Here is a 14,498-nt window from a genome sequence, read left to right on the forward strand (position 1 = left end):
TTCATGTCTCTGTGTCACTCCCGAGATGCGTGTCGATAAGTCACGCGTGACTATCCCGACTGACGGCTATGTCTTTGGTCTCTGGTCTGTGTTTGGCACCCGTGAGGGCATAAATCAATGTAATTAATTTGAGTTTATCAAATGCTGAAAGTTCTTCAGATGCCTAATGGCCATTCGAGAGCTGGATAATTATCCCATTTGTATGAGACCGATGTTACTGTAATGTCTGCGCCCACCCCTCTCGAAAACTCAAGGTCAAAGTCACACAACAGCCACAAACGGAATACAAGTAATTTGTATTAATAGGATTCTAATTTGTTAGCTACTTTCCACCATTAAGACGATAGAGCGGATTGTAAGGAAGTGCTCTTAAAGCTAAAACTGCCTTTGTGGAATAACTTCAATTAGTTGAGACTCCCCTCACTTCATCATCCTGCAACCTGTCGCGTTTCTCTTAGTCAAATTGTAAAATATTCTTGCAGCCGAGTTCGAACAGTCGTGATGAAAGTTGAGAGGGGCAATTTAATGCTTGACTGCAGAGCGGGGAAAACTCAAACGAAGTGCATGTCTTGTGAATGCCTGGCACGCATTTGGGGCAACTGTTTCCACTCCCTAAAGGATACGCTAACCAATCAATGGACATATGCCAGGGAGTTAGCCGGAATTCTCGACATGTTTACACAAGTGCAAGCTGTGGATGCTATTAAAAGTTTTGGCCAAAGTTTCGCACATAATTTAAACTATGACATGGGCTTGCCCTGTCCCTTCATCATGATTAGTCGCCCCCGTGGCTCACGAGAGGTGGTCGCAGGTGTGTTTCCAGGACAAGTTTCTGGTGATATAGCACTTTGTCCACTTGACGTAGTTTAGCGACATTTTAGAGCTGTCGTCTCTTCCCCTCAGATTTCACTCCATTCTCCGTCGATATTCCCACTTGAAGATCCCAATGACAGAGCCAACTTTTGTGGCACTCAATTTGCTGTCGAAAACGGAAAATGGAGCTGGAAAATGAATCTCCCTCGGACTGGTGGTGCACATCGGAGAGTGGCTCTGACTAGTAATTGTCATGGCCATGTCCAACCCAGGGCCAACCCATTCATTATGCAAAAGCTGTTCGGGGGCTGTAGCTGCATAAATTCAAAGAACCAGAATGCTCCGAACCACAAGGCATAAACAAGTCAAGTGCAAGAACTGAGGCTCTAGTTTTTGGTCACAACAGAATTATGGCCATTTGGTAATTGTACACAATCGTATGCAGCAAAAGGAGCAGCAGCAGCAGCAGCAGCAGCAACACCAGAGGCAACAATGACAACTATTTTCGGGGCTTGCAAGATGTTCCTGTTGGCCCATTCCCCTTGCCACTTGGGTGTTAATGTCATCAACAAAAGTAAAAATATGTTTGTCTCCCTCTCTCTCTCTCTCTCTTTATCTGTCCCTCTCTCCCTCTATAGCATTTCTACTTTCACTTGTACCACAAAAACCGCAAAACACCAAGCGCCCAAAAACTCGTTTGCTTTCTTGTCCTGCCGCAAATGTTATTATCAGCCGTGTTGCAAGACTGCTGCTCCTTCTGTTGCCTTAATGCCACATTTAGTATTCACTTTCAACTTGAAAGGCCGAGTAAAGCCTTAAGAAAATTGAGGAAAAACTTTTTTTCCCCTCCATCATCAGTCTTGGAGGCGCACTTTCCACTTTCCACGATTTATCATCATTCACCTGGGTGCCATAGATTATTTTTTGTATCAATTAATGCCCCTTGATATCGCCTGTCAAATTTTGGCATCATAAATTTGCCAATGCCTCGAGTACGTGACAAAAATTTCGTTGTTGACTTTCCCAACGACGTGGAGGTTTGTCTTGCTGTCAATTGATTTTAATGGTTTTTTCGGGTGTTATTTCGTGGGTGTTGGTGACGCTGTGTCTGGCATATAAACTAATTAAAAAGTGTCCTTGAATTTGTGAACTTTTGTTGGGGGCACAAGCAGAAGAACAGCTACAGCAAAGTGGAAATAAATCATGTGTAATTTATGTTGTAAATGAATTGAGCTTTAAGCTAATGTTGCACCGTGCCTTTTTTACCGACAATTGAGTATGTTTTGCCACCCACATTTCTGGCACTAGTTTATACAACAGACGCCCTTCAGTTGCTCGATGCCTTTCATCGGAAGATAGTAAAGTACATTCATATATTCACGCCACAGAACACATATCGTGTAACAGGAACCTCACTAATTGAGGGGCCATTGACAGACAGAAGCTGTCATATGGGGTGTGAAAATGCAAAGTGCTGAGGAAAAACCTCAATAACCACAAACATGACAATCATATACGTACATCCGCAAAATATCAGGGAGAGAAACCGCAACATTGTTGTGGACCTCGCATAAATTTTTGTTCTCCCAACGAAGGACGAAGCTCGACAGGATCTGCCAGTCACATGGGCTGACAGACAGAGCGACCGCCCGACCAACTGACAGACGGAGACCACAATCATAAAAAAATCAGAAGCAGAAACTGCAGCAGCAGCAGCAGCAGCATCACCCAAGCGACAAAATGCATTTGAACAACTTTTTACGACATCCACAAACCGTAGAGCGAGCAAGCGAAGAGTTTAAGAATTGCAATAAAATATTTTTGCAACAATTTAGATGTCTTGGCCTTACTTGCAGTTTCCTTTGCCTTTCCTTTCCTTTCTCTTACTTTCCTTTCATTTCTGCCTGGATGGCTGAATGGCATTAGCCAAGGTCCACACAGACATTGTGATCTCTGTTCTCGGACATGCAGTTAGCTTGTCTTTATTGCCAGGCCACATTAAGCCCCATTAATGGCCTGCACACACACTGCCATACAGCCACGCCCTCTGAGCAGGATGCAGGATGCAGGCAGCGATTCGTGTTGTGATTTCTTTCGGCACATTGTGTGCTGCAAAATCATCACAGTCATAAAATAAAATGGCAACGGGGAGGGATACTGAAGCGAGGCCAATTAGTTTTACCTCAAGCTGAAAGGTCATAGGATATACTAGTGGTCGAGGGCTTCTTTGTAAATATATCTCTTCCATATATAGCTATTTTTGCTCTGCTGAATGTTTAGACACACGGAACAAAATGTTTCCCTTAGCAACAGAACAGAAGAACCAAAAATCCCTCTTTAATGGCCGCGAAAGCTGTAGAATATAATTCTTCCATGCCCTGTGATTGTTTATTATTTTTTGTGCTATTTAATATCGTTAGAATTCATTCAAGTGCAAAACTTGACGATAAACTTTTGCCTCAGCAAATAACACAAACGAAGGCAAGAGGATGGGAACGGAAGAATGAGAGGAATATATGGGTGGAGAATGGGAGCTAGAGGAATATTTGGGAGAGAATTGGAAGTATGTGGGGGAGAGCTCTGCTAAAGAAAGCTGGGAAAAATATGGCATCTTTGATTTTGACATTGTGCCACATCACGTACATACATACATACATACATACATAGATATATGTACGCCAAAGTGTGTGTGTGTGGGATGGGACTTTGGGGTGTGCCTTAACAGGCGAAAATAGCGCATAAATTTATGACACTCGAAGGCGTGGCTTGTGCCATTTTGTGCACCAAAGCGTGACATCTTTTTGAGAGACGGTATCGAATCGGTATGGAAAGAAATGGAAAAAAAATCGAACACTATTTATTTCGGCAACAGCGAGTGGTGGGAGATATCCTAAAATGTGCGACACATTTTATATGAGCTAAATAAGTGCTAAAGTTGACTTTGATTCTGGTACTCTATGCCACTCCATTCTTTGCCTGCCCCTTCAATCGAGTGCAGTTAACCCAAATTGCTTCAATGTCAATTTTTACGGCCATAGATGGAGCATTGTTGCCGATCCCAAGGATTCTGAGCAGCTGTCCAAACAGTGCACACGCAACACACACACACCCTTTCCCCCATCCACAGACAAATCTGAGAGACTGTGCGAAATCTCACAAGCTCAATGGGATGGATATATTTTATTTTATTTTTTCCCCTCACAATTTTCCTCTTTAGTTTAGTTTTCTTGAGTGGAAATGCAATAAAAATGGTGTTGGATAAATAGATAAAGTGTTTGCAGAGATGTGCGCCTTAAGCCGATAAAAATGTCACGGGATAAAAGCTTTTCAAAATTAGATTAAACTTTGACTCTGCGTTTGGTTTTCTTTTAAAGGTTGCTCTGTTTATAAATAATATAAATTCCACGCACCCTTTGGATAAAATTCCATTTACCTGATGCTTTCATGTCCAGGATGCGCGTACCACAGAACTCAAAGGGTTTTCCCTTTGGCATGACATGCCGCTGAAAGAAAGAAAAAAACAAAAACTCGACATTAAATATGAGGCAACGTGAAATTTTCATAACTTAAACACATCATTCAATGTATGTACTCGTATATTGCAAGGCATACATCGATAAATTGAATTCTGATGTAATAAAGTCAGGGGAAAAATTGCTGGGAGAATTTAATGTAATAAGATGGGGTTGTGAAAGCAACCAAAAGGTAAAGTGGAAAATTAAATCAACTTTTATTTAAATATTGAATACTTATACAAAGGACAACATAAGGAAAAGGTTGTGCTCTGTATATTCTGATACATTTATTTAATTAAAGTTTATCAGTAAAAGACATAAAAGAGGTTAAATGGTAGAATACTATCAGATAAGAGTAGTCCCTAATTGTACCACTCTAAGTGATGTTTTGCATGGAAACTTTTCCCCAAATAAACACACAGAAAAGTAAACTTTGCCAACAAAATTCACAAACATTTAGATACACATTCTAAAATTAATATAAGCCATCCGGCAAATGCATGCTCTGTCTGCAGAGAGCTCTCTGTTACATAAGCATAAATATTAATAAGTATGCTGGAAAATGATTTGCATTTAATGCCGTCGAGTGGCAGTCGGGCGGCATGATTTTCCCCAAGTTTTAATTAAAATGTCGTCACATGGAAACCGAAATGCAACTGAGTTCGCAATTAGCAATGTTTTGCCATAAATTTAATTCAAAACGTTGTCCCAAACATTTGCTAATTTAAGCGTACTGAACATACAAAGACACAGATGCTCATATAGTGGCTCCCTCTTTGGCAACTTATTATACATACGCCATGTGCGCCACAAATGCAGCACATGCAGCAGAGTTGTCAACCTGTAAATGTGCATAATTCTGGCACACAGATATGTCCAATCCCAGGACCTGGGCCAAATTATAGGCCAAAACACAAACAGTCCTAGGACATTTACGTGTAGTGAAAGTTGTGTCCTTTGCATGACTTCGAAGAAGAGGGAGGGAAGACCTTTCCATAAGTAAATTGATAAACAGAAACACTTGGACGAAGTAGGGCTGCTGTGGCACGAAACGTTTTCTGCCGACGAATAACACAGTATTCAGAAATTGCCTTTCTTGAAGCATAACTCAATGAAATTCTCAAAGAGCCAATAATCTAAATCTGTGCCTTCCAGCCATAAAATGTAACCTTTTTCAAAACTCTATTTTAGTTGTTTCAAAAGATTTTTCAATAGGTATGAATGTGTCCGAATACCATCGCTTAAAACATCATCTTCTCAAAACATCTCTAACAAGTTGTATATGTGCTGTTAAGCGGCAAAAGTTTGTCGTATCCTGGGACACATCTGCTGCAAATGTTGGAACATAAATCTGTGCAATGTCCGGGTCTCAGGTCTTTGGTCTCAAGTTCTGTTCGTTTGCCTTTTCGGCAACTCCACAGGCTCCTGCATTTATTTAATTAAAGCGAAGAGCACTGGCTTCGAGTGTTGTTATTATAAATGATATATGTAATTTACTTGACCAGTCCTTCCAACTGATATGTCGTTTCAGTCTCTTTGTTTTGAATTTTCCCCTCTGCCCACAGGAAGGTATTGTCTTCGGAGCTAGTCAGTATTTGTTTTCTCTCGTCCATTTGCATGCACTTGCATATTAAATATCTATATGATTTCTGTGGCCCAACTGAGGCAGAAGGGCGAGGCCCTTGTCCATTCATGAAATTCAATCCGGGCAATTTCCCAGCCACAATGCGTGTTGTTTAACATTAGAAAAGTAATAATGGTTAATTATGCGAACAAGTCAAGAGCGAAGCACTGAGTCTTAAATGGCCTGAAAATAATTTTACAACTTAAATTTATTTCGATTCCCATTACCTTACATTTAAGGTTCATCCAGGGAACATCCCTGTAGCAAAATGGAAAATCTATGAATATCAAATAAATTACATCATCACACATGCAAATACGAATCAAATAGGAAACCAAAATATCTCTAGCTGCTTAGTATGCAAAATGCGTAGGCGGCAACCAGTAAATAAGTAGGGGAAAATAAGGTTAAATTCCATGTCGAAGCAACAGATACCCTTGAAAATGTAGACAGATGTGATTTAATTGGATTTTTTTTTTTTTTTTTTTTTTTTTCTCTCTCTTTATATTTACAATCTGTTTTTAAACAATAAGTAAATTGTATAATTAATATTCAATTAACAGAAATAGCAGTTTTCCAATGAGCCCTGCTATTATATTAATTGGATTTAAAGAACTTATAAATTTTCAAATGGAAGGACTTCTATTGAGATATAAAAACATTGCTGCATTTTTTTTGGTGGCGGCTTATGGTTCTCCTTTTTCACTTGAAACCACTGTAAAAATGTATCACACCCTTCTTCGAGAGTACACCAAACATCGTCTTGTAAAAATAGGCAAACAAAATGATTGTGGCCTCAATAAGAGGCGTCAAATTGTTGCCTTGTCAGTGCTAAAGTTTGCCCCATTGTGTCTAGTACGTGATAATTGAGCATGCAGACATTGGTGGCGGCCCAAACCCTAAGGAGATACGCAAGCAAAAACTTCCTTCAAGTGTTGAAATTGAAAATGAGAAATTTAACTAAGCAAAATGTCATCTCTCTCTCTCGTTCACAGTCACCAAATTCATACGCATTGGCATTGCCGATAAAAACGATAATCCTCCCTATTTCGACAAATCGCTGTATGAGGCCGAAGTGGATGAGAACGAGGATATCCAGCACACAGTGCTAACAGTCACAGCCAAGGATCACGATGAGTGTGAGTATTTATATGAGAATACACTCAAGAATATTCCCCAAAGAAAATTCCAGAATTATTATCTTTAACATACATATTTGTTCTCTTTTCGGTGTGGTCCCCCAACAGCCTCACGTATCCGCTATGAAATTACAAGCGGCAACATTGGCGGCGCTTTTGCGGTTAAAAATATGACGGGTGCCATTTATGTAGCTGGCGCTTTAGATTACGAAACTCGACGACGGGTAAGTTTCCCCCCCCCCCCCCCCCCCCCCAAAACCCAACAAAATAGGAAGCAGAAGGAACAGGACTCTGCTCTGTAATCGACAAACGTTTTTTTCGCAGAGATATATTTATGACATAAGCATTCCGGCCGGGCTTAGTCAACTGTGAGATTTGTTTATGTCATTCCGAAAAAAGGCAGAAAGTACATGAGGGAAAATGGGAATTAAAGAGCCTACCAAAGAAAATGTACATAATGCATATATAATTTCTACGAATTTAGGGCTACAAATAGCTGTCCTTTATAAAGGAATGTCAAGGATGTAACGCATTTTTTGCTGACATTTTGTAGAAAATTGGTTTTCTCTTTAGACTTCTATAAAATTCATTAAGAAACTCTTGGAAAACTCTCACCGATTCCTTCCGAATTGCAATCTACACGCAAGGGCCACCGCGAGGCTACTTAAATATTGAAGAACTCAAACCAGAGTTAGTTCGAAAAAGTCAAATAGCAGTGCCCGGCGAAACCTTGGCGAAACATTAATTGAACAGAGCGCAAAAGCTAGTCGAAATCTTAATTGAATTTCAATTTGAACAATTGGCCAAAAGTGCAAAGCAAGACAATGGCAGTTTTCCCTTCACTTTAATTGAAAATTCGAAAATTCGAGGAAACTTTGAGTGCAAGGTCCAAGGCATAGTATGAGTACGAGTATATGCAAATATCTCATCAATTAAGCAGCAACAATAAAATTACAGTATGAATTATGTAATTTAATTATGAAATATACTATCCCCTCCCTTCGTTCCTTCGTTCAGTATGAGCTACGGTTGGCCGCCTCCGACAATCTGAAGGAGAACTACACGACTGTGATTATCCATGTCAAGGATGTTAATGATAATCCCCCTGTTTTCGAGAGGCCCACATATCGCACCCAAATTACCGAAGAGGATGATCGTAACTTGCCCAAACGTGTCTTGCAGGTCAATGATTAATTGATTGAAATTTCATTTGAAATGAACATGGAATTCATTCTTTGGTTTTATTCGTAGAGCTTTCATTTTGCTGACAGGCTGATACAACATTCTTTTATGTTTTCCTAGATTTGTATTGCATGTCAAGAGTTTTTGTTCAAGTTTGTTCCTCCCCTCAACCCCATTCCATGCCTGCAGCTTCAAATGTTATTGCACAAAAAAACACACAAAGTAGAATCTAGAGTGAATTATTTATATTTATTGGGGCCTTCCTTCCCTTTATTTTTATTTCCCATTCAAAGTGTTGCTACTTTTTGTCTCTCTTTCTGCCAGTCAATAAATTGTTAACTTATTAAAGGTATTTACAGCCCTGCAATATTAATGGACTACACAACATTTTTTATTTAAAACACAGTTCAGGTTTTTTTGAGTTACAAAAATAGCCCTTCGCATGATGGTTTTTACATTTGATTTAAGGGTATGGTAAAAAAAAATCGCTAGTGATTTAAGGGCGTAGCAAAAAAGGCTAGAAAGTAATTGAACAATTAAAAAAGGGCTGTCCATTCTGGACAGGACAAACGTCAACAAAAACCTCAAAAATAAATATTCACAGTACACAATTTACAATGCGGTTTCGAGTAGAAACAAAATTACCATCTAAGTGATTTACCATTAAGCACGGAATGTCAATTGAAAATATAGTAAACAAAAATATTTAGGTGATCTACATATTGAAAATATGAAAATTGAAAATATAGTAAAAATATGTAGGAGATGACTTCAAATTATGTCGGTTATCAGGGCAATGCAATGCAAATTGATAAAGTCAATTGAATTATGGCATTTTAATGAGTCAACACTAGGGTCGATGAGTATTTAAAATGCGAAGTGGATAGGTTAAAGCTTGTACAATTACATATACATAAACACCTCGCCCATATTTAACACCTGTAAATTATTCTACAAGCTGAAGATTCAAGAGTGAATCATCTGGGATGTGCAGATGTACACACATAGACCCATTTTATTAGAGCCCCACCAAACCATTGTCATTATGTGTAAAACCATTACTTGAATATTTTAGTTTAATCAACATTTTAATGGAACTTTTATAATTTATGTGCATTGTTTATTGTTTATTGTTTAATTTTTGTTACATATTTTTTATTATTCTTTCTCCCCCAACCGAACGAAAACAAATGTTCTGTTTGTTGGCCATATATTTAATTTAATGTCTGCACGAAAATGCAATGTGCACATGGTAGTACGAACTGAAATTGGTTGCGTCGGACAGTTTGAATGAAAATCAAACAACCATCGTCATAAATGTGCGCGACGTCAACGATCTACCGCCCCAATTCCCACAGACGTCCTACAATCGTACCCTTGATGAGGAAATGACCACGCCCTTTACAATCATGCAGGTCGTTATAATATTTACCATATCTCTCCGTACCATATCCATCCTGTATATACAAAAACAGTACTCTCACATAACAATTAATTTAACCCCAGCGATATAAAGTCCTTTTCCATTCAATCTCATTTCACATTGTAAACTTTGTGTAAACCAGCAATAACAATCCGTAAACATAATGAATAATTGCCGTGTGGGGAAGGTGGATTGTACAATAAATTTATTAAACCATTCAGCAGTAATTTTAAACATTATATTTAAATTGAAAACAAAAATTCCCCAGGCATTGAGGTTGAAAGGGTAGTAGGACATTAATCCCACACAACACGTAAGAGTCTGTAAAGGCTATTGATTCCATTAAACTGATGTTGCTTTGTATTTATTTTTTGGTTTTGGTTAACTGAAAGAGTAAGAGCAATCTCTGTGGTCTTTAATTGGCCGCTTAAATGCCTGGCGTTGAATTTTTACATTTTATTTATCATAGTTTTTTCAATAGTCCATTTTGTGTTTCTGATTCTGCCGTAAAAGCTGCTAATTAAATCGAATTTGCTCTTTAAGTATTAATGCCACACGACGAACACACACACACACACACACAGCATTTGCACGATTAAGCTTGGGGATGGTACAGATTTTGTGTTGTGGTTTGTTTGTGTGTGTATTCTCGCAACTAATTTAATTAAAATGGAAAATGGAAAATGGATGTAGCTGAAGCTTAAGGCTAACAAAGGGAATTAAAACCAATATGTCAGCACTTTAAAATCACCTTTTATTTACCTTTTACTAACCGAAAAACAAATACAATTCTCTGGTCACTCGAAAATATTTTTCCATTGACTAAAACCCATATCAGTCGGCATTTAGCAAATAAAAACGTAATCCCCCGCAGCAAAAAGGTGGCGTAAAAATTGGTTTCAATTAGCCAAACATTTTGATTAGAACCTATGAAACGAATAGAAGTAAATAAAAGTCATGAAAAGTTATTATCGAGAACATAAAGGGAAATTGTTGCAAAAAAAAAGTAGTGCATGATAGAAAAAAGTATCTTTTTATTGATTTTGTTTCATTTGTTTTGTGTATGATAATTTATTGCATGATTTTTGCTGCTTTTTTGTTCTGTTCTATTATTTATTCCAGAATATTCAATAATAATACAATTTTCTTTTTTCATTAATGGATAAACAGGTTACTGCCACAGATGGTGACAAGGATCGTCCCCAAAATATTGTTTACTTCCTCACGGGCCAGGGCATTGATCCCGATAATCCAGCAAATAGTAAATTCGACATCAACCGCACCACCGGCGAAATATTTGTTTTAAAGGTAATTCATTTATCTTAGTATGTCTCCAATTTCAGCATTAACAAAGTGCCACACGCCGCAAGCACCGAGCGTATACAATAAATAAAAAACGACATTTAAAAAGCAACAGCTTGTCCTGAAACGGCAATATAATTGCGAAATTTCGAAATATGCCTTGTTGATTGGAGCCAGCCGCCCATCAATATGCACTTAAAATCAATCGTAATCTGTTTAAAATATGCGAAACCTGTTGGTGGGGAAAATGAAATCATACAAAGAAATTCAGTAGGCGGACTGGCCATTTTACAATGCAAAATAGAGAACTGGTGAACATATGCAAAGTTTTACTTGAATTTCAATAATCGAATTCCTAGAGATCCTCATCGAAATAAATTACAAAGCCTTTTCTAATTCCCCAAAAAAATAACACGAACATCAATTGAAAAGTAAATTAAAACTAATTACAAAAGTAACAATTGAAAAACCCAACGCCGCATGCCAATTGCAAAAATTTCGCTTTATTCGGCTCGCAAACACTAAAAAAAAAAAATACATTCGAAAAATACTCTAGAGCCAAATTAAATGAAATGCACCCAAATAGCATGGAAAAAAATGTATAAAACGGGAAAACATTTGGTGCCCAACCACTTTAGTCTTTTTAAGCTCCATAGACCAGCGACTATCTCTCGTTTTCCCTACTCTCCATCTACACACAAATATAATTTTGTATTTTAAACCACCCCAACATGGAAGGCAAATTATTTCCCAGCACCCTCTGCAGAGCTCTGGAAGGAGAAGTATTTCAGGGCCCCCCAGAAAGTTGGGGTGTATGATAAGGGATAACATGTACCATAGAGGGGACACGGGGGTGTGTGTACCATACTTTTGTGGAAGTAAACCCACAGTCCGTGACCCACTCACAACTAATCCCTTAAATTGAATATGTCATAACAATGTCGGCAAATTTGTCATGCAAATTAAAGCGATGACGACGCAGGATATGTATACATGTTATTTCATTTTTAAATTTTTGTTAGAGTACAGGGTAGATGAGGGTATGCCCTACAAAAATATCCGTTAGCAGTTTAATAGCCCATTCAAGTACCCACATATCTGACAATTTTGCAGTGCTTTTCTTACTGGATAACCCATTGGTCTGATCCATTCCAAACCAACTTTTTACACACATTTGTTCTGTTGTTGTCGCCTTTTATACACACATTCTTTTTATGACAAATCCAATGTCAGCGCCATGCAAAAGCTTTTCTTGTTGTCGAGCTGCTGCTGCTGCCTGTGGTTGTCAGGATATCGCAGGATAGCGCAGGGAGAGTGTGGGTGAGAGGGAGGTTGTGGGGCATTATCCAAGGGTTGTGCCAGCAGCTGAGCGTTATGCGGCAACAGATACAAAGTGCTGATTAAAATCGGTTTTTCTTTTTTTTTGCGCTTTTATTATATGCATGAAGCATGAGGAAGGTCTGGTCTCCCCAACACATCACTCAGGGTGCTGCTGCCGCTGCTGTGAATGCATATCAAAGTCAAAATCAACATCAGGTACAGGTACAGGTACAGGGCACAGATTGGGCTTCCACCTGAGGTTCAGAGGGTCCGTCCGCCGCCAACCCCATTGTGTGAAAGGATAATTTCGCAGGGTTTCACTTGAGACAGGCCGATGGAGTTGGGGAAGGATAGAAAGGGGATTGAGGACAAAATGGGAACTGGGGACAGGACGGCCCCTTACAACAATGTTGTCCTCCGTGATGTTAATCGGTTTTGCGTTTATGACAGCTAAAAATTACACAATACCCATAAGATTGTGCGCATATTAACCTTTAACAACGCTTTACACTTTCCTCTCTCAATTTTTCTTTTATAGCCTTTGGATCGCGATCAACCTAATGGACGGCCCCAGTGGCGTTTCACGGTCTTTGCGCAGGATGAGGGCGGCGAAGGACTCGTGGGCTATGCGGATGTCCAGGTCAATTTAAAGGACATCAACGATAATGCCCCCATTTTCCCACAAGGCGTTTACTTTGGAAATGTAACAGAGAACGGCACCGCCGGCATGGTAGTGATGACCATGACAGCAGTGGACTATGACGATCCCAACGAGGGCTCCAATGCCCGACTTGTCTATTCGATTGAGAAGAATGTGATTGAGGAGGAGACGGGCTCACCCATATTCGAGATCGAACCCGATACGGGTGTCATCAAGACGGCTGTGTGCTGTTTGGATCGCGAGAGAACACCGGACTATTCCATACAAGTCGTTGCGATGGATGGCGGGGGGTTAAAGGGGACGGGGACAGCCTCTATAAGGGTTAAGGATATCAACGACATGCCGCCGCAGTTCACGAAGGACGAATGGTTCACGGAGGTCGATGAAACGGATGGCACGGCCCTCCCGGAGATGCCCATTCTCACGGTAACCGTTCATGACGAGGACGAGACGAACAAATTCCAGTACAAGGTCATCGACAACAGTGGCTATGGCGCGGATAAGTTTACGATGGTGAGGAACAACGACGGCACTGGTTCCCTGAAGATTGTCCAGCCCCTGGACTACGAGGATCAGCTGCAAAGCAATGGCTTCCGTTTCCGCATCCAAGTGAATGACAAGGGAGAGGACAACGACAATGATAAGTACCACGTTGCCTACTCCTGGGTCGTGGTGAAGCTGCGCGATATCAACGACAATAAACCGCACTTCGAGCGAGCCAATGTCGAGGTCTCTGTCTTCGAGGACACCAAAGTCGGCACTGAGTTGGAAAAGTTCAAGGCCACCGATCCGGATCAGGGAGGCAAGAGCAAGGTTTCCTACTCCATCGACCGATCGTCGGATCGCCAGCGACAGTTTGCCATCAATCAGAATGGTTCTGTGACCATTCAACGCTCCCTCGACCGCGAAGTCGTGCCCCGCCATCAAGTCAAAATCCTGGCCATTGACGATGGCTCGCCACCGAAAACAGCCACAGCCACACTTACTGTTATTGTTCAGGATATCAATGATAATGCACCAAAGTTCCTAAAGGACTATCGTCCCGTGCTGCCCGAACACGTGCCCCCGCGCAAAGTGGTGGAGATATTGGCCACCGATGATGATGATCGCTCCAAGAGCAACGGACCACCGTTCCAGTTTCGCTTGGATCCCAGTGCTGATGATATTATTCGTGCTTCCTTCAAGGTGGAACAGGACCAAAGTGAGTAGCGTTATTGGATTTGACTCATGAGAATTTAGTAATGACAGATATAGGAATTGACCTCGACTAAATCTATTCAAAAAGAATGTCCACTTCGAACCCTTGACATTTCCTTCCCGTTTCAGTCACGTTGATAATTCTTTCTTTAGGAATAAAATAGTCTTTTCAACTTTTCACAAGGCATAGCAAGTAATTTTCGACTTTATTTCCCTCGATCCGTTCATTCGTTTGCCGTACACTTACCGATTACTTGCAAATTGCTGTGCACACACTCACACACACCCCATAGAGCGTGGGGGTTGAGGGATCTGGAAATAG

At 40.1% G+C, this 14,498-nt stretch overlaps 1 protein-coding gene across 13 annotated transcripts in view; it reads left to right on the forward strand.

Annotated features, from left to right (window-relative positions):
• Nucleotides 1–14,498, forward strand: part of LOC117582550 (neural-cadherin) — a 138,680-nt gene that overhangs the window by 110,157 nt on the left and 14,025 nt on the right. For 7 of the 13 annotated variants that reach the window (XM_034270363.1, XM_034270362.1, XM_034270368.1 and 4 more), the window contains 5 exons: nucleotides 6,948–7,091; nucleotides 7,200–7,315; nucleotides 8,109–8,273; nucleotides 10,867–11,004; nucleotides 12,857–14,180. In XM_034270363.1, the coding sequence (XP_034126254.1) occupies nucleotides 6,948–7,091; nucleotides 7,200–7,315; nucleotides 8,109–8,273; nucleotides 10,867–11,004; nucleotides 12,857–14,180 (1,887 nt within the window). Of the gene's footprint in view, nucleotides 1–6,947; nucleotides 7,092–7,199; nucleotides 7,316–8,108; nucleotides 8,274–9,529; nucleotides 9,689–10,866; nucleotides 11,005–12,856; nucleotides 14,181–14,498 lie in introns of all 13 variants that reach the window. The other 6 variants (XM_034270365.1, XM_034270372.1, XM_034270373.1 and 3 more) reach the window with 1 other exon arrangement.

The sequence above is a fragment of the Drosophila guanche genome, unplaced genomic scaffold (genome assembly GCF_900245975.1).
Source record: "Drosophila guanche unplaced genomic scaffold, DGUA_6, whole genome shotgun sequence".
Taxonomy (NCBI): domain Eukaryota; kingdom Metazoa; phylum Arthropoda; class Insecta; order Diptera; family Drosophilidae; genus Drosophila; species Drosophila guanche.